The sequence below is a fragment of the Mobula hypostoma genome, chromosome 10, assembly GCF_963921235.1.
Source record: "Mobula hypostoma chromosome 10, sMobHyp1.1, whole genome shotgun sequence".
Classification (NCBI taxonomy): domain Eukaryota; kingdom Metazoa; phylum Chordata; class Chondrichthyes; order Myliobatiformes; family Myliobatidae; genus Mobula; species Mobula hypostoma.
In genome coordinates this window covers 61574534-61599141 of record NC_086106.1, presented here as the reverse complement: position 1 = coordinate 61599141, position 24608 = coordinate 61574534, and the positions used below count along the sequence as shown (strand labels likewise).

General features: G+C 40.0%; 1 protein-coding gene across 8 annotated transcripts in view; it reads left to right on the top strand.

The window, feature by feature from the left end:
• The window catches only part of LOC134352940 (leucine-rich repeat and calponin homology domain-containing protein 2-like), a 239700-nt gene that overhangs the window by 64142 nt on the left and 150950 nt on the right, over window positions 1-24608 (top strand). For 7 of the 8 annotated variants that reach the window (XM_063060594.1, XM_063060591.1, XM_063060590.1 and 4 more), the window contains exons 2-6: window positions 6734-6878; window positions 10283-10409; window positions 23891-23996; window positions 24105-24241; window positions 24389-24519. In XM_063060594.1, the coding sequence (XP_062916664.1) occupies window positions 6734-6878; window positions 10283-10409; window positions 23891-23996; window positions 24105-24241; window positions 24389-24519 (646 nt within the window). Of the gene's footprint in view, window positions 1-6733; window positions 6879-10282; window positions 10410-23890; window positions 23997-24104; window positions 24242-24388; window positions 24520-24608 lie in introns of those variants that run through there. The other variant, XM_063060595.1, reaches the window with a different exon arrangement.

The window sequence follows — 24608 nt, the reverse complement described above, 5'->3', positions numbered from 1 at the left end:
CTCCCTCCTGCCATCTGGCAAAAGGCACCGAAGCATTTGGGCTGTCATGACCAGACTATATAACAGTTTCTTCCCCTAAGCCATCAGACCCCTCAATAGCCAGAGCCTGGACTGACACCAACCTACTGCCTTCTACTGTGCCTATTGTCTTGTTTATTATTTATTGTAATGCCTGCACTGTTTTGTGCACTTTATGCGGTCCTGGGTAGGTCTGTAGTCCAGTGTAGTTTTTGTGTTGTTTTACGTAGTTCAGTGTAATTTTTACATTGTTTCATGTAGCACCATGGTCCTGGAAAATGTCTCGTTTTTACTGTGTACTGTACCAGCAGTTATGGTCGAAATTACAATAAAAAGTGACGACTTGACATTCTAGTTTTTTTTTCCTTTTCTTCAGGCATTCTCTGTATCTTATCACATGCATTCTTAATAGACTCAGCATTGATACATTTCATCTCAATTTCTTTTATTAATTTTATCAAACTGAAATGTTTTATAGAGGTAAGTGCTCAAACTCTCAGTGATCTGATCACACATGACTGGAGATTCTGTGGTAGGTTTCACGACTTTGGTCATTGTCTTAATTCACTCCGGTGTAGCATTTATTTTGTACATACTTCTTATCAGCCAGACTGTGATAGAAGTATTGGATTGCAATCAGGATATTGTTTTAGGATTGCAGTTGTAATTTTATTGGATTGTGTCAATCTTTGTAGAATTGCTATTGGTATTTTGTAGGACTGCAGTCAAAACTTTGTAGAATTGCAATTGAAATCTTATAGAATTGCAGTCGATATTTTAGGACAATAATCTGAATTCTGTGGGATTGCAATTGATCTCATTTTTCTCACTATATAAGCACTAGATTATAATCTGAAGATTTCTTGGCTACTCCACCAGCTTCTACAAATTTAATTTGAGCACAATGTTAACTTCAGTGTTGGTCTGCTTTTTTTCCCCAAATAGCAATGTGTAATAAGGTTCAAAGGAGAGTAGTGAGAACAGTGCCATATAGTGAGAGAAGGTGATGGTGGGAAAAGAACAAAGAGTGAGAGCCTATGTGCTCTGCTCTTATACCAGTTCGCTAATTCCATTGAATTTCCATCAATAACAGACTTTCCATTTAAACTTTGTAGATAAGAGTTAACCAATCAGCCCATATTCAAATAATTGCGATACCCAACAAGCTTCCAGAATAATACAGAACTGTAACCACTAGGAAACACACTGAACAATTCCATATACATAGGTGATTATATGAAAATGCAAACATAAGTTAAACTGAAAAACCAATAACAATTATACAAGCTAATCCAACAAAAGGGACTGATTAGGGATAGTCAGTATGGCTTGTGTGTGGAAGGTCATGTCTAACCAATCTTGTAGAGTTTTTTGAGGAATTTACCAGGAAAGTTGATGAAAGAAAGGCAAGAGATGTTATCTGCATTGGGTTTTAAGGCCTTTGACAAAGTTCTGAATGGGATTTGGCCAGAGGTTCAGTAGCTTGCCATTTACGATGTGTTATTAAATTGGATTTGGCATTGGCTTCATGGGAGGCCTGTAACTAGTGGTATGCTGCAGGAATTTGTGTTGTCCGTTGTTGTTTGTCATCTATATCAAGGATCTGGATGATGTTAGCTGGATCAGCAAAAACACATGAACCAAGATTAGGGGCTTAGTGGGCAACAAGGAAGACTATTAAAGCTTGCAGTGAGATCTGGATCAGGTGGAAAAATGGGCTGAAAAATGACAGATGAAATCTAATGCAGACAAGTGTGAGGTTAACTTGTGAGACAAATTTGGGAGGATAAACCAGGATAGGGCTTGCACAGTTAATGGTAGGCCACTGAGGATTGTAGTACAGAGGGATCTAGAAAATACAGATCCATAATTCCTTGACAGTGACATCACAGGGTCTTAAAGTGATATGATAGGATCTTAAAGAAAGCTTTTGGCATGTTGGACTTCATAAATCAAAGTATTGTGTGCAGGAGTTGGGCTGTTATGTTAAAGTTGTATAAGATGTTGGTGAGGCCTAATTTGGAGTATTGTGTATAGTTTTGGTCACCTGCATATAGGAAAGGTACCAATAAATTTCAAAAGTTCAAAATGAATTTATTATCAAAATACATACTGTGTCACCATATACAATCCTGAGATTCATTTTCCTGTGAAAATTCACAGTAAATGTAAAGGAACACACTAGAATCAATGAAAGACCACACAAGATGGACAAACAACCCATGTATAAAAGAAAAACTCTGCAAATACAAAAACAAAACAAACAAGCAAACAATATCAAGAACATGAGATGAAGAGTCCTTGAAAGTAAATCATTTTTGGGAACAGTTTGGTGTTTGGGTGAGTGAAGTTTTATCCTTTGGTTCAAGAGCCTGAATGTTGAGTGGTAGTAATTGTTCATGAACATGATGGTGTGGGTTCAGAGGCTCCTGTACCTCTTTCCTAATGGTAGCAGCGAAAAGAGAGCATGACTTGGGTGGTGGAGGTCCTTGATGATGGATGGTTTTCTTCTGACTTCACTTTGTGTAGGTGTGCTCAATGGTGAGGAAGGTGTTATCCACGATGACTGGCCTGTATCCACTACTTTTGTAGGATTTTCCATCCAAGGGCATTGGCGTTTCCATACTAGGGTATGATGTGCCCAATCATTATGCTTTCCACCACACATCTATAGAAGCTTGCCAGAGGTTACGGTGACATGCCAAACTTACACAAACTTCTAAAAAAGTAGAGATGCTGCTGTGCTTTCTTTGTAATGGCACTTACATGGTGGACCCAGGACATTTAGTTTGAGATGATAACACAGGAATTTAAAGCGTTGTGACTCTCCACTTCTGATCCCTGATGAGGATTAACTTATTATCCTCCAGTTTCCTCCTCCTATAGTCAATAATCAGCTCTTTGTTTTTGCTGACATTGAGTGAGAGGTTGTTGCTGTGGCATAACTTAGCCAGATTTTCCATATAGAATGGAGATGAGAAATTTCTTTAGCCAGAGTGGTGAACCAGTGGAATTTGTTGCCACTGGCGAATGTGGAGGCCAAGTCATTGGATATATTTAAGGCAGAGATGATAGATTCTTGATTATTCAGGGTATGAAGGGTTACTGGGAAAAGGCAGGAGATTGGTGCTGAGGAAAATGGATCATCAATGATGAAATGGGGGAGCAGTCTCGTGGGCCAAATGGCTTGATTCTGCTCTCAATATCTTATGGTCTTGTGCCAGTTGTCATTCTTCAGCCTACTAGCCTAGGTGATCCAAGTTCCCCTGTAATATTGATAACCTTCATTGCTTACAATACCCTTCTTTTAGTATCACCTGCAATCCTATCAGTTATACCTTGTACCTACTGAACTCAATAATTTAGATAAATGATGAATGATAGTGGGCCCAGCACAGATCCCTGTATCACACCTCTAGCCACGGGCCTCTAGTCCAAAGAATACTCTTGCCAATATCAAGCCAATTATGCATCTGCATAGCTAGCTCTTTCTGGAAGCTATGAGATCCAGCCTTTCATGTAGGACCTTGTCAAATGCCTTGCTGAAGTTGATACAGACAACATCCACTGCCCTGCCCTCATCATTGCTCTTGGATGTCTCTTCAAATAACTGACAGATTTGTGAAACACATTAACATGCTGACAGTCCTACTTGGTGCTTGTATATCGAGCAGCTAATAGATCCTGGCCATTAGAATCCCTCCAGTAACAAGCTCCATAGTTTATAACACACACAAAATACTGGAGGAACTTGGCATGCCAGGTAGCATCTATGGAAAAGTGTATAGTCTACGTTTTGGGCCAAGACCCTTCCTCAGGATAAATAATGATACAATATATGTCACCTTCCAGAAACTTCACCAGTGGCTGCAGATGATGCAAATATCTTTGCAAGGGCCTCTGTAGTTTCTTCCCTTGCTACACACAATGTCTGAGGGTTGTGCACTTCCCTGTGGATCTTAAAACAAATATTTATTTCCTGTCATTTAACAAATTTTCTGTACACTTTTTATCTTTGCTCCTGTCATTGGTTTTATCCAGTCATTTTGAAATAATACCTATTTGGCAGATAATGAAACCTTTATGAAAATACAAATACACAACAACACCCCGCCCCAACCCCAAAGCTGGTTACACAATAAAATATGTAAATTTCAACTAATCACCTTTGTGTTTGAATCCATATTGACCTTTAATACTTGTCCAATGATTGTTTCTTTTGTCATTTTTATAAAAATTTTCCGCACTGTAGTTTATAATTGCACTTTTTTCTCTGGGGTATATAACATTCACATTTTCCCAGAATGTGAGTGCAATCTCTGTTCCTGGGTTGTAAATGTCTGAATTATGGAAACACCGTACAAATGAATAAGCTCCCATAATGTTATTAAATGCAAATACACATGGGTTTGTTCTTTCGACTGGCAGAACTAATTTTCTCTCTTCACTTATAGTTTATTTTCTTGAATCTCATGTACCTTAATGCCATTTATTATAATACTGTGGAGCTGTAGTTAGTAAATCAAGTGATTTTTGTGACTTGTGGAAGAAGTTGATTTACAGGTGTCTATAAAAACAGAACCAGACCCAGGCCATTATCTATGGAAGGCCTGTACCCACATATTTCAATGATTTTTGCCACTGCTGCTCTTTCCATGCCGAACAATCTGGGATGAATCCAATGCAAACTTTTTTTTAAGTATATTTAAGTGAGTTCCTCCAGAACTTTTGTGTTGCTTAGATTTCCAGTCTCTTGTTTGTCAAATCTACTATTCGTAAAGCAAATGTTGCAGATACTGGCAATCCAAAATTTTTAAAAAGTGTCCGCAGAGAAAATTGATGCTTAAGTTTGATCACTTTTCTACAGTTCTCAATTATTTCTTCGAAGGTCCTGTTGGCATCTATTTTCATGTAAATTCACATTTAGTACCAAGGCCATGCCTTCTGTCTGTATGAATAGATCATTTTGATCTCTGAATTGCCTTATCTCTCATTTTATTTGCTATTCACATATCAAAAATTATTTTCTATTTTTGACCATACTTTTTATTTCCTTTTTCACTTCCCATCTGAATTTTCTGTAAACAGTCTCTTCTCACTTGTATTATCAATCTGAAGTTGTGGTACTGTGGATTTTGCAGAACATCCTGGTCATATATTCTGTATCACACTCATTGTGGTTTCCATACTTATCCCTTGCATTGCTCCAGAAGTTTTGAATGTGTGCTCACTTTTTTTTATTTTAATCTGTGGAGTTCTGTTATTAATTACCTTGCTTTTCTCCATTGTTCAAAAGTTTAAATGGACCAAGCATAGCAACACTTTTGTACTCGACATAATCATATCAGCACTTTTGCAGCCATACCCGTATCAGATTTTATGGTTCTCACTTGTGCTGTTGCAGAATGTGCAACACGTGTCCCTCCCTTCTCACCACCAAGGTTCTCAAAATACACTTCCCAGCTGAAATGTTAATTATTTGCATTATTTTCAGTATTGCTGTGTTTATTGCCCATAATCAAAATTATGCTACACAGAAAAATGAAATTCTGGTCAGTGAACTGCTTTGTAGAATGTCGAATCACGCATTCTGTATCACTTCCACTCTGATTACCATACTTGTCCCTTACATTGCATGTATTGCTCCAGAACTTGTGATAATGTGTCTCCGCTGTTTCCCGCTCCCCCCCCCCCGTCCCATATCCCTTTATCCTTGTGGCATCATTTCAACACCTCTTTCCCCTATCCAACCCTCACAACATTCCCTTAATGCAGGGATTCCCAACCCTTTTTATGCCATGGGCCCCTGCCATTAACCCAGGGGTCCATTGACCCCAGGTTGGGAACCCCTGCCTTGGAGGGTCATGAAAGTCCCGGGTAGAGACTCAGGAATGCCATCGCACTCAGATGGAGAAGGATTCTTCATTGCTGTTTCCAAAACAGTTTTGTTTTACCAGTCAGGGTTGACGGCCCTGAACTGAACCCTTGAACTCAGGAGTTAAGTTCAGGGCCATCAACCCTGACTGGTAAAACAAAACTGCAATGGAAACAGCAATGAAAACTCCTTCTCCATCTGAATGCAAAAATGACCCTACCAAGAGCCAAAGCATAAAGACCTCACTTAACCCAACGTAGCTGTCCAGGTCTATGAGACATGCAAGCCTCCAAAGCACAATGAGGTTATGGTCCTCTTGGAGGTAGTCAAAAACATCAACTATTTATTCCTCTTCATAGATGCTGCCTGACCTGCTGATTTCCTCCAGCACATTGTGTGTGTCGCTCAAGATTTCCGGCATCTACAGAACCGCTTGAGTTTATGCCCATCACCTTTATCTTCCTCCCTCTTGTTCCCCCTCACCTTCCCATATTACATGTTCTATGGTCCTTTCCTATCAGATTCCTTTCAGCTCTTTACCCTTCCCACCTATCAACTCCTAGCTTCTCATATCATTTCCCCTTTTCATCTCTCCCCTAAACACCTGTTTTTTTTCCCCTATCACATACTAGCTCCTGCTCCTCCCCCTTTCTTGCTCTGATGAAGGGTCTTGGCATGAAATGTCAACTGTTCATTTCCCTCCATAGTTGCTGCCTGACCCTCAAGATTACTTAATATGTATTGAACCAAATTTCCAACATCTGCAGTGTCCTGTGTTTTATTACTGTAATCTAAATCATGCAATTGCATATAACTGAGTCACCATTCTTTTTTTTTCAGATCTCTCAAAGAACAGATTTATTGAAATTCCACAAGAGGTTTGTTTGTTCGCACCTCTGGAGACATTACATTTGTATCACAATTGCATTAAGTGCATTCCAGAAACAGTTGTTAATCTGCAAATGTTAACTTTTCTAAATATTAGGTAAGTAATTGGCTTTATCATGAGCATTAGTTAAATTCTAAAATTTACAATGGTTAATCTGGATGATAATCCTTTCATGATATGTCAGAGTTTGTAATCCCTTAGTCTGTGATTCTACCAAGGGGAAGATATGGCATTTTTAAGATTATTTTGCTTTTAAGACTTTTTGATTTTTGTTGTTATAAGAAAATAGGTATTTACTTGACAATGAGGCTTAATTTAAAGAATTTTTCTCAGATTACAGGTGTAAACAGATTAGTTTCTCGTCCATGTGAGTAGGCATCAGTTTGTGGTGCCATCCAAAGGGGAGTGCCTGTTACAAGCAACATTTCTTTTGTATCTTTGTGCAGGTCTAAATTGAGCTCCTGTCCTGGAATAGGTGTTTGATGTGGAATTACTCTGGTGATGATCCATTAACTCCTGGAATAACATTAGTATATTTGATGAATGAGCAAGATGTTTGGTCAGGGTGAATACTGGATGCATTGGTTATTTTTATTTTTATTTTGAGAGGTTCACTATCCTTTTTCTCAAAATCCTAATCAGGCATATTATCACTGATGTATGTTGTGAAAATTGTTGTTTTGTGCAGCAGTCCTGTACAAAACATAAAAATAAACTAAGTTACAGAATAAATAGAGGAATAGCGATCTAGTGTTATAGACCATTCAGAATTCTAATGGTGGAGGGGAAGAAGCTATTCTCAAAACGTTGAGTGCAGACTTCAGGCTCCTGTACCTCCTTCCTAATGATAGTTATGCAAAGAGGGCATGTTCTGGATAATGAGGGTCTTTAATGAGGTGGCATTCTTGAAGCACATCCTCTTGAAGATGCCCTCAATGGTGGAGAGCGTTGTGCTTGTGATGGAACTGAGTTTTGCAGTGAAAGCAAAGGAGACACTAACAAGAAGGCATTGCCTATCATATCTAATCGAACTTTTGAAATTGAAGCTATTTGGGAGACTGAAGGCAATTGTTAACTTGTTGAGAAAGGAACATTCAAATCACATTTCTCCTCTATCACTTCCCATTTGAGAGATCAATTTCAGTTCTGTCAGTACAGTATAATGATTAAGGTATTGTGGAATCTGTAGAATCTTTCTGTTGGAAATTATTTGTAAAATACTTTCTTCTAATGGGTTGACAGTGAAGTAGAAAATGTATTTTTCTTTCCATTCAAACAGATGCTGAAAAATTGTAGTGTTTGTGGCAAAAACAATTGTGAGCTCCCACTAAGAATAGCTAGGCTGATATTTTTCTACATAAGGAATGTTGCATTGTGGTAACTGCTACAGTTTGTTGTGTTAAGCTGAAATAGGTTTAATAGACTCAAGATCCTATTGTACAATTGACCATGTTCATTATGTCCTGATTCAAATATTGCTTCAACAAAACTAAGCATAAGTTGATTGCTGTTTAGTAGACAAACATTATCTACCACGGTTGTTACCATAATATTGACTGACTGTGTTTCATATAAGACCATAAGACAAAGGAGCAGGAATCGGCCATTCAGCCCATCAAGTCTGCTCCGCCATTTTATCATGAGCTGATCCATTCTCCCATTTAGTCCCACTTCCCCGCCTTCTCACCATAACCTTTGATGCCCTGGCTACTCAGATACCTATCAATCTCTGCCTTAAATACACCCAATGACTTGGCCTCCACTGCCGCCCGTGGCGACAAATTCCATAGATTCACCACCCTCTGGCTAAAAACATTTCTTTGCATTTCTGTTCTGAATGGGCACCCTTCAATCCTTAAGTCATGCCCTCTCGTACTAGACTCCCCCATCATGGGAAACAACTTTGCCACATCCACTATGTCCATGCCTTTCAACATTCCAAATGTTTCTATGAGGTCTCCCCTCATTCTTCTAAATTCCAAGGAGTACAGTCCAAGAGCGGACAAACGTTCCTCATATGTTAACCCTCTCATTCCCGGAATCATTTTAATGAATCTTCTCTGTACCCTCTCCAACGTCAGCACACCCTTTCTTAAATAAGGAGACCAAAACTGCCCACAATACTCCAAGTGAGGTCTCACCAGTGCCTTATAGAGCCTCAACATCACATCCCTGCTCCTATACACTATTCCTCTAGAGATGAATGCCAACATTGCATTCATCTTCTTCACTACTGACTCAACCTGGAGGTTAATCTTAAGGGTATCCTGTACGAGGACTCCCAAGTCCCGTTGCATCTCAGAACTTTGAATTCTTTCTCCATTTAAATAATAGTCTGCCCGTTTATTTCTTCTGCCAAAGTGCATAACCAAACATTGTATTTCATTTGCCACTTCTTTGCCCATTCTTCCAATCTATCCAAGTCTCTCTGCAGACTCTCGGTTTCCTCAGCACTACCGGCCCCTCCACCTATCTTGGTATCATCAGCAAACTTAGCCACAAAGCCATCTATTCCATAATCCAAATTGTTGATGTACAACGTGAAAAGAAGCGGCCCCAACATGGATCCCTGTGGAACACCACTGGTGACCGGCAGCCAACCAGAATAGGATCCCTTTATTCCCACTCTGTTTCCTGCCAATTAGCCAAGTCCCTATAGGTGGCTCCAAACTGTTAATTCTCCAATCAAGAAAAACAGTGAGGCAGCATCAACCTGCTGAATCCCTTTAGGAACCCATGTTTCAATGAATTATACACATTGCATTGCCCTTTAATTGTGGATCTGTGAAACATTTTACATCTGTAAATTCTAGTATGATTGTTGAGAGTCTACTTAATTTTGTGCAGGATAAATTCAATCCTATATTGAATCATAAAGAGATATGGGATTCAAGAGGCTCTTTGGCTCACTGAATCTGCAAATTACTCATTTACACTAATTCTAATGAAATCCCATTTTTATTCTCTCCACATTCTCAACTCCCCCCTCCCCCCAAATTCGACCACTCTAATGTACCAGACAAAGTATCATTCTGACTTTGTTAAAATTACCATTTTCATATTTGAGTATTTCTGTATTGTGTTGAGTGTTTACTTATTAAAACAATGGAGAGGTTACCAGGTCCTCAAGTCTTTAATGAAATCTGACTTTATACAAATTCTATAAATATTTTGTTAGCTTAAAGCATAATGAGATAATTCGCTTAAAGTCTAAGTGATACAATATCAATAGCTATACCAAATGGATGATAGTGCAATGCCTACTGAAAGAAAGCAAACTAGTACATCAGGAATGGGGGGCCCAACTATTTTGAGCAATGAGTTTTTAATCTTGGTTTTGGGGCACTCATTTCTGACCAGGAAAATGGTTTACTGGACAGTCTTCAGGAACAGAATCCTTGCATGACCTGCCTTCATGGGCTATCATCCAGTTTTTGTCTTTTTTGTTGTTTTAAAGTACTGTTATCACTGCTTGACTTTGAACTCTACTTTGTCTCTAGTCGAAATCTTCTATCAACATTGCCAAAATATCTGTTTAATCTTCCACTTAAAGTTTTAGTTGTGAGTAACAATAAGCTAGTTTCCTTACCAGAAGAAATTGGAAAGCTTAAAGATTTAATGGAATTGGTAAGTCTGTATTTGCTTGGCTGCATCCATTCCTGTGGGTAAATTGATTATGGTTACGTATTATATATTTGAATGTTACATTGTTTTAAGGATAAGGATGTTTGACCTAATCAGACAACTATTAATTGCAACTTCAGGGACTGTGGGTTTATATATACAGAATTTTAATGCATGATTCTCAAGCATCTATGGTATAATTTCAGTGGGGAAAGATATACAAACTTGCATTAAGTAGATCCTTCGTTGAGTGAATACCTGCAAGAAAATTAATCTCATGGTTGTATATGGTAACATTTATGTAACTGGATTAAGCATTGACTTTGAATTTTGAACTTCATGTGGGGAGCTGTGGGAAGTGTTGGAAGGATTCCACACTCTGAAACCTTGAACGTTGTGGTGAAGGTCGTAAAATTAGAAAAACTAATTGAGAGTCAATTGAATGATATCATGAGACTTGGTTAGAACTGTTGGTCTTAATTTTGGAAGCCTATAAAGGATTATTTAAATTTATAAAAAGAGAGATAGTGTTATAAGAGTAAGATAACAATTAATATTAAAAATTTAATATTTCTACAGTTATATAAAAGAGAAAAGAATGGCTAAAGTAAACATTAATTCCTTTAAAGATGAGACTGGGAAATTGAGAAATGGGACATTTCAAATTATTTTGAATGAGTCTTGGTTCTAGACCAAAAAAAATCCTAGTGATTAAATAGATAATTAAGAGAGTATAGAAAGGGATGGAGTTGAAGGCAATATTGACAAGCAAATAGATCTAAAAGTAGATGTCTCCTGACTTTGCTTGCATCACTTTCAGAAAGTAGCCACAGAAGTGGTGGATGCATTTGTCTTAATCTATGGATCATTTTCTGTTTGCTATTCTGTAATTAATGGGTATGCCACATGAATCAGTGATTTAACAATGTGGATTAATAATGAAGGCAGAGTGGACTGTAGTTAAATTTGCTGTCAATTTGAAATTCCTGCTAGATGGCCGATACTGAAGAGGATACAAAGGGGTAAAGTAGGTTAATTGATTGGGTAAGGAATTTACAAATACAGTATAATGTAAGGAACATAAGTTATCTATTTTGGTATGATAAAGCAAATCATTACTTAAAAGGACTGAGACTATAAAACATTGTCATAAAAGCAAATTGGGGTTATGAGTACATAAAGGATAGATCTGTAAGTACCATGATTAATTAAGGCGGCTAATGGAATACTGCTCTTTATTGCAAGAGGTGGAGCTTATAAAAGGTGCATCTTTAAGGGGTACTGCAGGAGTATCACATACAGTTTTGGTCTGTATATTTTGGGAACAATATGTTTACATAGGAATCAGGCCAAGTTGATTTTTGGAGTGAAGGTGTTGAAGTGTGAGCAGAAATTGAACAGATTGACCCTACACTGATTGGAACTTAGAAGGAAGAACCAGCGTCTTAGCTAGAAGAATTGCTGCCTCAAAGCTCCAGTAACCTAGGTTCAGTCCTGACCTATAGTGCTGTCTGTGTGGAGTAGGCAAGTTTTCCCCAGAACCATGTAGATTTCCTCGGTGCTTCAGTTTCACCTCACATCAAAAGAAATGTGGTCAATGTTAAATTGTCCCTTAGTATGTAATTGGGGACAATGAGATGTTATTATGTAATCAACAACTGTCTGTATGGACTTAGAAAAACAGCGCAAAAAACAGGGTCTTTGCCATGACCAGAAATTGCCACTTTTTTCAGTTAATCAAGGTAATCAGAAATACAATAGTAAGCAGTAATTCCTGCTAACTGTTGAAAAGAAAACATGTATTCAAGAGTAATTCAAGGGCTTCTAAGAACATTGAACACTACAGTGCAGAAATGGGCCCTTTGGCCCACAATTTTGTTCTGAACCAATTATAGTAGTATTCAAATGGCCAACAAATTTAACCTCTTCTACCTACCCAGTGTCCATATCCTTCCATTTCCTTTACATTCCTGTGCCTATCGAAACTTCTCCTAAAAGTTACTGATGTATCTTTCTCTACCGCAGCTCTAAGCAGTATGTTCCAGGTACTCACCACTCTTTGTGTGCTGAACATTTAAAAAAAAACACTTGCCCCTCACATCTCCTTTAAACTTGCTGTCATTTAAATTCGTGTCCTTTGGTATTAGACATTTCAATCCTTGGAAAAAGATACTTGCAGTCGACTCTTATCTGTGCCTCTCATAACCTTTTAAACCTGTATCAGATCTCCACTCAGCCTCTGCCACTCCAGAGAAAACAACCCAAGTTTGACCAACCTCTCATTATAGCAAACACCACCTGATCCATATAACATCCTGATAAACTTCTTCTGCAACCTCTGCAAAGCATCAACATCCTTCCTATCAACATACATCAAAGTTGCTGGTGAACGCAGCAGGCCAGGCAGCATCTATAGGAAGAGGCGCAGTCGACGTTTCAGGCCGAGACCCTTCGTCAGGACTAACTGAAGGAAGAGTGAGTAAGGGATTTGAAAGCTTTCAAATCCCTTACTCACTCTTCCTTCAGTTAGTCCTGACGAAGGGTCTCGGCCTGAAACGTCGACTGCGCCTCTTCCTATAGATGCTGCCTGGCCTGCTGCGTTCACCAGCAACTTTGATGTATGTTGCTTGAATTTCCAGCATCTGCAGAATTCCTGTTGTTAACATCCTTCCTATAATGGGGCGAACAGAATTGTATGGAATACTCCCAATGTGGCCCAACTGGAGTTTTATAAAGTTGCAACATAACTTCCTGATTTTTGAACTCAATGCCTGACTAATAAAGGCAAGCATGCTATATGCCGCCCTGTGTAGCCACTTTCAGGGTGCTATGAACTTGGACCCCAAAATCCCTTTGCTCATCAGCACTGTTAAGGGCCTTGGCATTAACAGTGTGCTGTTTCTTTATATTTGATACTTCACATTTGGCTGGGTTAAATGCCATCTTCCATTACTCTGCCTGTATCTACACCTGGTCTGTATCACACTGTATTCTTTGCCAGTCTTCACGCTATCCACAACACCAGCAATCTTCATATTATCTGCAAATTTACTAATTCATTCATCTACATTTTCATACAGGTCATTTATGTACGTCACAAACAGCAGAGCTCCCAATTCAGATTCCTGAAGAGCACCACGAATCACAGACCTCCAACTAGAATAAGTCCCTTCAACCACGACCCTCTGTCTTCTATTGGCAAGCCAACTCTGAATCCAAACAGACAATTTGCTGCCGATCCTATGCATCTTAATCTCCTCGTTGAGGAACTGTGTCAAATGCCTTACCAAAAATCCATGTAGACAATAACCATAGCTCTACCATCATCAATCGCCCTCATCACTTCATCAAAGAACTCAAATTAGTAAGACATGGCTTGCACCACACAAAACTATGCAGGGTCTCCCTAATTAGGCCCTGGTTTTCCAAATGCTCATATATTCTAGCTCTAAGAATTCTCTCCAGTAACTTCCCTACCACTGACGTGATACTCAAGGGTCTATACTTCCCAGATTTATCGCTGGTTCCCTTCTTGAGTAATGGAATAACATTAACTACTCATCTGTAGTCTGGGACTTCACCCATGGCAAGAGGACATGAAGATAATCGTCAAGGCCTCAGCAATCGTACCTTTTGCCTCTTTCAAAAAACTAGGGTATATCTGATCAGGCCCTGAGAACTTGTCCTTCTTTATGTTCTTCCTGAGACTCAACACGATTCCTTTACCTCAATGCCTTAGCATATTAATATGCTCAAACACTGATCTCCCTATTTTCCATGTGCTTTTTGTTAGTAAATACTGATGTAAAGTACTCATTACAAGCCTCACCCTCATCTTCCTCATCCAAGCAAATGCTCCACTCGTTATCCTTGAGTGGTCCTACCCTTTCTCTAGTTACCACCTTGCTCTTGATGCCTTAGGATTCTCTTTACATGGCCCTCCTGGCTTTCTTAATTCTATTTGAGTTTTTTTTTCTGGCTCTTTTATAATCCTCAAGGGCTCTGTTTGATTCTAGCTTCCTAAGCTTTACATACTTTGTCCTTTTTCTTCTGGACTAAATTATTCACCTTCCTCAACATCAAAGTTCTCATCTTGCTATCGCTGTCCTTCTTTCTGACTGGAAAATACCTGTCATGTATTCTGTGCAATTGGTCTTTAAACAACCTCCAGATGTTGGATATGGACTTGCCCAAAAACATCTGTTCCCAATTAACTCTCCCTAGTTACTGTTTAATTTGTAATTCCCCCACTCCAATTTAATACTCTCCCTCAAGGTCCATACTTATTCTTATCTTTAGCCACCTCAAAATTTGAGAGGCTATGTTCCATAACTGTTTACCACAGTCACCTACCCAGGCTCATTACCCAATACCAGGTCCAGTACAGCCCCTTGCTTTGTTGGACTATCTACACAAATTGATTTAAAAAGCCCTCTTGGATTAATTTAACAAGTTTCTGCCTTATCTAAACCCCTTGCACTAAGAAGGTTCTAATTTATATTAGCAAAGTTGACTCCCATGGCAGCAACCCATCTGTTTTCACACTTTTCCATAATCTGCCTGCATATCTATTCCTCGACATCCCAGTGACTGGTGGTGGTGGTGGCGGGGGGGGGGGGGGAGCGTTCTGTAGTATAATCCCATCAGAGTGATTGCAATACTCCTATATATGAGTTCTTCCTTATAGACTCAGCAGAAGGGCCCTCTAGGATGGCCATTCTGAGTGCAGCTCTGATATTGTCCCTCAGTAGTGCAACTTACATGGCCCCTCCCCCCTTTACCTCCCTCAAAAGGAGCTGGAATGTGGTTATGTGGTTGAAGCTAAATGCCTCATTTGGTCTGGATTTTGTAGGGAAATGTAGTCCTTAAAATCCAGACCAAAATATGCTGCTGTGATTACATACAGTGCCTACAAAAAGTATTTACCCTTCCCCTGCACCCCAGAAGTTTTCATGTCTTATTGTTTTTTCATATCTTGACTTTTTTTGACAGTGATCAACAGAAAAAGACTCTTACATGTCAAAATGAAAACGGATCTCTACAAAGTGATCTAAAATAATTACAAATATAAATTGATTGCGTAAGTTTTCACCCCCTTCAATCTCACACACAATCATCACTGGTGCAGCTAATTGGTTTTAAAAGTCACATAATTAGTTAAATGAAGATCTGTTTTTGGAAATCTGTGTACAGTTAGGGTGTTTTGATTGATTGTAGTAAAAATACACCTGGATCTGTAAGATCCAACTGCTGGTGAGTTAGTATCCTGGAAAAGAGTACACCATGAAGATGAAAGAGCACTCCATGCAACTCTGCAGGTAGGTTTTTTGAAACCCACAAGTCAGGAGATGGGTACAAGAAAATTTTCAAGTCATTGAATATATCTTGGTGGATAATTAAGTCAATCGTCAAGAAATGGAACGAATAAGGCACAGCTGTAAGTCTGCCTAGAGCAGACTGTCCTCAAAGAACTGAGTGACCGTGCAAGAATGGAACTAGTGAGGGAGGCCACCAAGAGACTGTGACAACTCTGGAGGAGTTACAAGCTTCAGTGGCCAAGATGGGAGAGACCACACGTACAACAACTGTTGTCTGGGTGCTTTAACAGTCGCAGTTTTATGGGAGACTGGCAAAGAGAAAGCCGTTGTTGAAAAAAACTTGCATGAAATCTCAACTAGAGTTTGTTAGAAGGCATGTGGAGTCAGCTGGAAGAAGATCTATGGTCCAATGAAACCAACACTGACCTTTTTGGCAATCAAATGAAATGTTACGTTTGGTGTAAGCCAAACGCAGCACATGATCAATAACGCAGCATCCCTATTGTGAAACATGCTGCTGGCTGCATCATGCAGTGGGGGTGCTTCATTCACTGCAGCAGGCCCTGGAAGGCTTGTGAAGGTGGAGGGTAAAGTGAATGCATCAAAATATAGGGAAATCCTGAGGGAAAACCTGCTGCAGTCCACCAGAGAACAGCGACTTGTGAGATTTGTTTTCCAGCGAGACAATGACCCCAAGCATAAAGCAAAAGCTACACAGGAATAGCTTAAGATCAACAAAGTTAATGTCCTGGAGTGACCAGATCAGAGTCCGGACCTCAGTCCAATTGAGAATTTGTGGCTGGACTTGAGAAAATGGTGGTTCACTCAGGATCCCTATGCAATCTGACAGAGCTTGAACAGTTTTGTGAAGAAGAATGAGGAAAATTTTGCAGTGTTCAGATGTGCAAGGCTGATGGAGACCTCTCCACGCAGACTCAAGGCTCTAATTGTTGCCAAAGGTGCTGGGCCTTAGCACTCAGATCTGCAGCTTGATCTTCACCTTCCTCACAGACAGGACCCAGGCTATAAAAATAGGGGACAAGCTCTCCTCTACAATCATTTTGACCACCGGTGCCCCACAAGGCTGTGTCCTCAGCCCCCTGCTGTACTCACTGTACACCCATGATTGTGTAGCCAAGTTTCCATCGAACTCAATGTATAAGTTTGCTGGTGACACAACAATTGTAGGCCGTATCTTGGGTAATGATGAGTTTGAGTACAGAGAGGAAATTAAGAACCTGGTGGTATGGTGCGAAGACAATAACCTATCCCTCAACATCAGCAAGAGGAAGGAATTGGTTGTTGACTTCAGAAGGAGTAGCGCACCGCGCGACCCCATTTACATCGGTGGTGCGCAAGTGGAACAGGTCAAAAGCTTTAAGTTCCTCAGGGTCAATATCACAAATGACCTGACTTGGTCCAACCAAGCAGAGTCCACTGCCAAGAGGGCCCACCAGCACCTTTACTTCCTGAGAAAGCTAAGGAAATTTGACCTGTCCCCTAAAACCCTCACTAATTTTTATAGATGCACCGTGGAAAGCATTCTTCTAGGGTGCATCACAACTTGATATGGAAGTTGTCCTGTCCAAGACCAGAAGAAGATGCAGAAGATCATGAACACAGTGCAACGCATCACACAAACCAATCTTTTGTCCTTGGACTCACTTTACACCGCACGCTGTCGGAGCTGTGCTGCCAGGATAATCAAGGACACGACCCACCCAGCCAACACACTTTTTGTCCCTCTTCCCTCCGGGAGAAGGCTCAGGAGCTTGAAGAATCGTATGGCCAGATTTGGGAACAACAGCTTTCCAACTGCAATAAGACTGCTGAATGGATCCTGACCCGGATCTGGGCCATACCCTCCAAATATCTGGACCTGCCTCTCGGTTTTTTTGCACTACCTTACTTTCCATTTTCTATTTTATATTTATGATTTATAATTTAGATTTTTAATATTTACTATCGATTTGTACTCCAAGGAGCGGGAAGCGCAGAATCAAATAGCGCTCTGGTGATTGTACGTCCTAGTATCAATTGTTTGGCGACAATAAAGTATAATTATATACTAAATACTGACTTGAAAGGGGTTAGTTATTATGCAGTTATTTTGGGTTTAATAATTGTAATAAGTTTACACCAATTTGTAGAAATTTGTTTTCACTTTGACATGAAAGAGTCTTTTCTGTTGATCAGTGTCAAAAAAGCCAAATTAAATCCACTTTGATTCAATGTTGTATAACAATAAAACATAAAAGTCTCTTGGCGGGCGGAGGGGTGAATACTTTTTATAGGCACTGTAACTGACAGTAACTTCGGGATTTTTGTACGTGTCCAGTCATGAAGAATATAAATTTATTGTCAACAATTAATTCTTGGTTAGACCACAGAATCACATTACTAATGGAGTTTAACATAGGAGACTTGACATTTGTGCACTCGTTAAAATTCTGCACTGAGCCTGTGGTTAAACGACTTTCTGCCCTTGATTTGAATGGAACTGGGAAATGCAAAATTCTGAGGCAAGAAGTTGGGATTTTAAAAGGATTTAAGATTTTTAATTTTAAAGTAATCTTTAATCTTTCTGTTTTAACAGTTATTTAATTTGTATTTATTGTATTTAGAAGTGATTTACGCATTTTTAAAAGGTTAGATAAACAGTAACTTTAACAAGATGTTTGTATCCAAATTTTGCGGTTGTTAATATTTCACCAGTTGTCATATACATTATTCCTTCCATGTTACAACCACAGGGAGGATTTTGAGGTGTATTTGGATCGATTTATTGTGGTTACCAGAGTGTCAACAAACAGCTAAAAGAGCCCAAAGAGCCTTGCTTTTTTTTTGCAGTAGCCAGAAATTTATATGATACAGTGTTGGTGTAACCACTGGTTTGCATATTGTAGGATAGCTTCCTCCCTTTCATCTTCCCCACCCTAAGAGTAAAATCTTTACTGAAGCAAGAGTATCGTTCCCACATCAAAGCAAAACACACTTATTATTTATTTTATATCTCTACTTGGAAAGGAGGCCTCGTTGCACTGTGGTCTCCAAATGTCACCAAAAATGTCGCTCTGTACAAAGTGTATTAGACATTTGATTATCTCTTTTTATCCAGCCCAAGGCGGGAAGTAACTGCTTCTGACATCACCTTGCCTGCATGACCTTGTGCATTACCGATGCTGATGGCCTTGTGCTATCTTGTTAAAGCCTTCGTGGCTTGGTGATACCTAACAACAGGCTCTTTATCTTCAATTACCACATTCCTCATAGAGGCCTTCTAGCTTAGTTTGTGCTGTTCCTCAAGCCAGGTCTAACTTATTTTAAGGTAAAAATGTACTTCTGTCTTTTAACTATACTACTGTAATGCTATATGCAATTTCGCTTTTCAGACTAAATCTGAGCACTTCAAAGATGACATTTCATTTAGTCTTGCAACAGTTTGCAGCATTTTAGGCACCCCATTTATAAAGGCTGCAACTCTCCTCAATCTCTGTGTTTTTGGCACACAAGCAGCAGTCTCATCTGGCCTGCTTTTGTCTCAGTTGACACCTATCTGCTGTTTTGCTCATTTAGTGGATCAAAAACTAATTTTAATATGGCCCACTGTCACACTATGTTCAGTGAATAAAGATGTGTTTGCTGTATATAACTAGAAATCCTATCATCTCTAATTTTACAGCCATTTAGTGACTAAACATTGATAACTTACAACAGAAAAACCTTGCTGATGAACTCAAAATTTGGTTGGTTAATGAAGGAACAGCAATTAACTCTGGACCTCAGAAGAAATCAGTTCTTCGTGTCTGAAAGATTTCAGGTGTCATTTTATGATGCAGATAGAATACGGGTGATAGAACAAAGTAGCACCTTGGCCATCAGTGGTAATGTGCTTTCTCGAATGTGAAATTGATGATAAGCCCTCTTCATGAACCCCTGTAGTCTGCATGTGGAACATTATTCTTGGGAAGTTGTCTGGTCAAGATAAGGGCAAGCTGCGATGTCCACTGGGGTTGTGACTCAGACTTCGTTTTTTTAGGTTTTGGAGACAGCATGGGAAGTTATGCTTCAGGTAATGGTTTATAGACAGGAATAACAGTGGCAGAAGTCGGTGGTAGGAGTTCAGATTGGAGTATTTTGCAGCCAAAGGCCAGTGATTCCCATTAATGGATGTTGGGCAATGGGTGAAAGCCAGCAAATCCATATTGTCAGTGACTGAGTTTGGCAGGCTCCTTGGATAAGACCTGGTGAGGGCCCCCCCCCCTCCCACTTCCAGCCAGTTGAGTGGGTTATGGAATGTAGGCAAGAGATGGTTCATGTAGGCAAGAAACACAATGGCCAGTGATGCCCTCCCTCTCTTCCCCCTCACCCCCCTCCCTCAAGCCAGAGAGACTCCAGCTTGGAGATCTGTGCAGGTCAGGATTTTTAGTCCTGGAGTTCGGGGTCTGGGATTGAAGACTGAAGTTGGAAAGTCCAGCAGTCAGTGTTTAGTGTTCAAAGCCCCTGGTTTGGCATGTCGAAAGTCAGAGACCCAATGTCTGTAAATCTATTGGAGGCCCGGAAGTGGGTTGTCCTGGGGTTGGAGGTCTGCCTGTGTGTGTGAATGGGTGAGAAGAAGGAAAGAGGCTTGTTTTGCTGTTGTGGTTTTGTTATCGTTTTGTTGCTGTTGTGTAGTTTTGCTGAACATTATGGGCAAGCTACATTAGCCCCAGAATGTGTGGGAACACTTGTGGGGCGTCCCCAATACATCGTTTTAGGTTGTGTTGGTTGGTAATGCAAACAGCACATTTCACTGTATGTTTCAATGTACATGTGATAAGTCAATTTTAATCTGAATGAAAATATGGTGCATCTTGAACATGACTAAATGTTTTCTCTTGTGGGGTCCCAAATCTCCACAAAATACTCTAGCTCAAGGACCCCTTGCTAAATGGTATTAGTCCATGGCATAAAAAAGGTTAGGAACCTGCTCTAGTTAGATTCTAATCAGTCTCTTCTACGAGTTAATTATTCAGATTCCTGTTTTGTCTTTTTTTTACAGAAGATTTCTTCTGCATGCCTGCCTTTAAAAATCAATGAATCACTGCCTCTTAGTCTGCTTTTTAGGTGAAGATTCTTGGTATGGCTCTAGTCTGTAATATTAATAGTTGATCAGAAGGATGCACTTACTATAAATGCAGAGATCTGCAAGTTATAGGGGAATATCTCAATATCAATTCAGTGTGGCTTATTGGATATGCTTAGGTTGTACACTGTTAGCAAGAAGCACTCACTCAGTGCCAGTTCAAATAGAATAAAATGAGCAATATGCATAAAGAATGGACTTCAACCTTTCAATCTGCTTCTGCTTCCAAAGAAATAATCAAGATGATTCCAAACTATGGGATGGAACAAGCAATGCTCAATATTATAATAAGGCCATTTCTTGGATCTGTGTTTCAAATATTAATACTGTATTTTGAAATTATTCTGATTTTTCAAGCAGTCTATTGTAAATAACTTCTCTCTGCATTTTTAATGATTTGGCACTAAATGTATAGCAATTTTTTTCTGAAGTGACCTATAATTTCTGCTTCATTTAATATTGGTTGTCAGAAGCAAAAAGCAATATATTGATGTTGAAAATCTGAAAATAAAATCAGAAAATGCTTGATATATCCCTACTGAGGCCATATCTATGGAGAGAGCAATAGAACAAACATAGGACAGTAACATTTCATCAATTCTGTAGAAGATCACTGACTGCAAATCACAAACACAAGGAATTTTGCAGATGCTAGAAATTCAAAACAACACACTAATTGCTGGAGGAATTCAGTAGGTCAGGTAACACTTTTCAGGCTGAAACCCTTCAAGACTGGAAAGAAAGGAGAAAGATGCCAGAATAAAAGGTGAGGGGAAGGATAGCTGGAAGGTGATAGGTGAAGCCAGATGTGTGGGATAGGTAAAGGGCTGGAGAGAAAGGAATCTGATAGTAGAGGAGAGTAGACCATACAAGAAAGGGAAGAAGGAGGAGGACCAGTTGGAGGTGATATCCAGGTGAAGATAAGCAAGAGGCCAGAGTGGGGAATAGAGGAACAGGGAAGAGGATGGGAAAAACTACTAGAAAGAGAAATCGATGTTCAAGTCATCAGGTTGGAGACTACCCAGATGGAGAGTGGCCTCATCTTGGCAGAAGAGGAGGCCGTGTACCAACACATGGGAATGGGAATAGGAATTAAATAGTTGACCACTGGGAAATTCTGCAGTTGGCAGATGGAGCAGAGGTGCTCGCAAAATGTTTTCCCAATTTACAATGAGTCTCATCGATGTAGAGGAGGCCGCATTGGAAGCACTGGGTACAATAGATGATGCAACAGATTCATAAGTGAAGTGTTGCATCACCTGGAAGGACTGTGGGGCCCTGAATGGAGGTGAGGAAAGAGGTGAATGGGCAGGTGTACAACTTCTGCTTGCAGGGATAAGTGCTGGGAGGGAGACTATTGAGGTGGAGGAATAGACAAGGGATTCACAGAGGGAGCAATCCCTGTGTAAAATAGAGAATGGGAAAGGGAGATAAAGATGTGTTTATGATGGTATCCCTTTGGACATGGCAGATGCTATGGAGAATGATGGAGAAATTGTTGAGGTTTAGAACCAGTTCTGCCAAAAAAAGGAGGGTGATGGTGGAGGGGAACTGGTCGGTTCTCTTGCTGAGAAAGAAGCGGAAGACTTTAAGACCACCTTAATGGTGGACAGAAATATATAGAGACTAGACATCCCTGGTGAAAATGAGGCAGTCACTGCCAGGGAATTGAAGGTTGTTGATTTAGAGAACACGTGAAGAGTTGCGGGTGTAGGTGGGAAGGGGCTGAATCATAGGGATAGAATGGAGTTGAGGTATGAGGGCATGGATTCAGTGGGGCAGAAGCAGGCAGAGACGATGGGCCTACCCGGACAGTACATTTCCTCTAATTTTTTTTTACAGCTGTGCGGGCCAACCGTTGCTCTGAGCAGGAAATTTTTGCACAACCTGAAAACTGCGCGGCTGTTTATATGTTACGGAAATTCCAGCTGCATGGCAACAAAAGCTTTATGTGCAGGTGCATTTCAGTTACTGAGTGGCCAGGCACCCACACAGCTTAGACGGAACAGTGCCGGACACTCAGGTTTGTGGATCTTAGGTAGGAGGTAGAAGCGAGCAGTGCAGGGTAAGCAAATTGAGTTTGGTGGCCATGGATGAGTGTTCTCCAGAGTTGGTGTCGGAGACAATTTTCTGATGGTGTGGGGTGGGATCTTTTTCAAGACGTAGGCATGAGGAGATATTTGAGCATTGCTGCCTGGCGTCGGCTAGGTAGCAGTCAGTTTGCCTCACTATAACAGCACCCCTTTACATATTTGATAGTAAGGTTGGGATTGGTGTGGAGAGAGTGGAGGGCAGTGCATTCAGAGGAGGTAAGGTTCACAGAGGAATGAGGAGTGCTAAAGTTGAGCCAGTTGATGCCTGGTTCTCAATTAGAGATGAAAAGAACCAGGGCAGGCAGAAAGCCAGAATGGGGTATCCAATGAAAGAAGGAGGACTGGAGATGGCAGAAGGGGTCATTGGTCCAGGATAGAGAACTCTTGCCAGAGAAGGGGGCTATGGCAGAAGAGTTTAGCCTCTAGCGGGTGCGGAACTTGGGTGCAGGCGAAGGGGACAAAGATAAGGTCCTTACTGAGGACAGAACATTCTGCCTCAGAGAGGAAGGTCGGATGAAATGGTGAAATGACAGGGATAACAGCTGGGAGGAGAGTTGGTGGCGCAGGGAAGGCACACAGGGTTGGTGTGTTCATTGAATTTGAGTGGGAGAAAGACAGAGGCTCCCATGACCCAGGAGGTGATGGTGGATCCTGAGATACCCAGGGTTGGAGAGTGGCAATAGGGAAAAGGAACCTGGGGTTTCAACGGCAGCAAGGAAGGTTGACTACTGACCTCAAACGTTAACAATGTGCTCCCTTCTCTCTCCCCCCCCCCACAAACCTTGTCTAACACAGAACATTATCAGCGTTTCCTAAGTTTAGCAATGCAAGCTATGACTCTGTTTAGTAATGTATAGATTGAAAAATGTAAAATTGTCTCTCATAATAAGAAATGCCAGATGTGAAAAGTGCTTGGTTTAATTTCAGTATTCTCCATTTTGTTTACAGGATGTTAGCTGCAATGAGATTCAAATCCTTCCTCACCAAATGGAAAAGCTTCAGTCACTTAGGGAATTAAATATTAGAAGAAATCATCTGCAGGTATTACCTGAAGGTAAGAAATCACATCTGTATATATTACTTCTCTTTAAGAGGACATTTATGTATTGATCTGTTAGAGCTTTATTAATCTGTATATTGTAATTATCACTTTATTTTTCAGAATTGGCAGAACTTCCCCTCGTAAAATTAGACTTTTCCTGCAATAAAGTGACCAAAATACCCACCAGTTTTAGAAAGCTCAAATACCTTCAGGTTATAATATTAGATAACAACCCAATGCAATCTCCTCCAGCACAGGTGTGTATAATATGTGTTCAGGTTTGTCTAATATTAATTTGATAATGGAATAACCTTTTCATTGTATGGCACTTTAAATCCCATTCATTATTTAACAGAATGAGTGACTACTCATTCCTCAAAAATAACCTTAATTTTTTTTTGCAGATTTGTCTCAAAGGAAAAGTGCATATATTCAAATTCCTCAATATTCAATCATGTCGCATAGACAAGAAGCCAGATTCCTTGGATCTTCCCTCTTTGGATAAGAGAGCACATCCTCAAACCCTGACGGACAGGTTACTTTCACATTTAGTACAAAGTGGTAATTGTTGTATGTAAATTAAAAGTATTATGTACCTGACTTTTAAAGTAGAACTTGCCATCT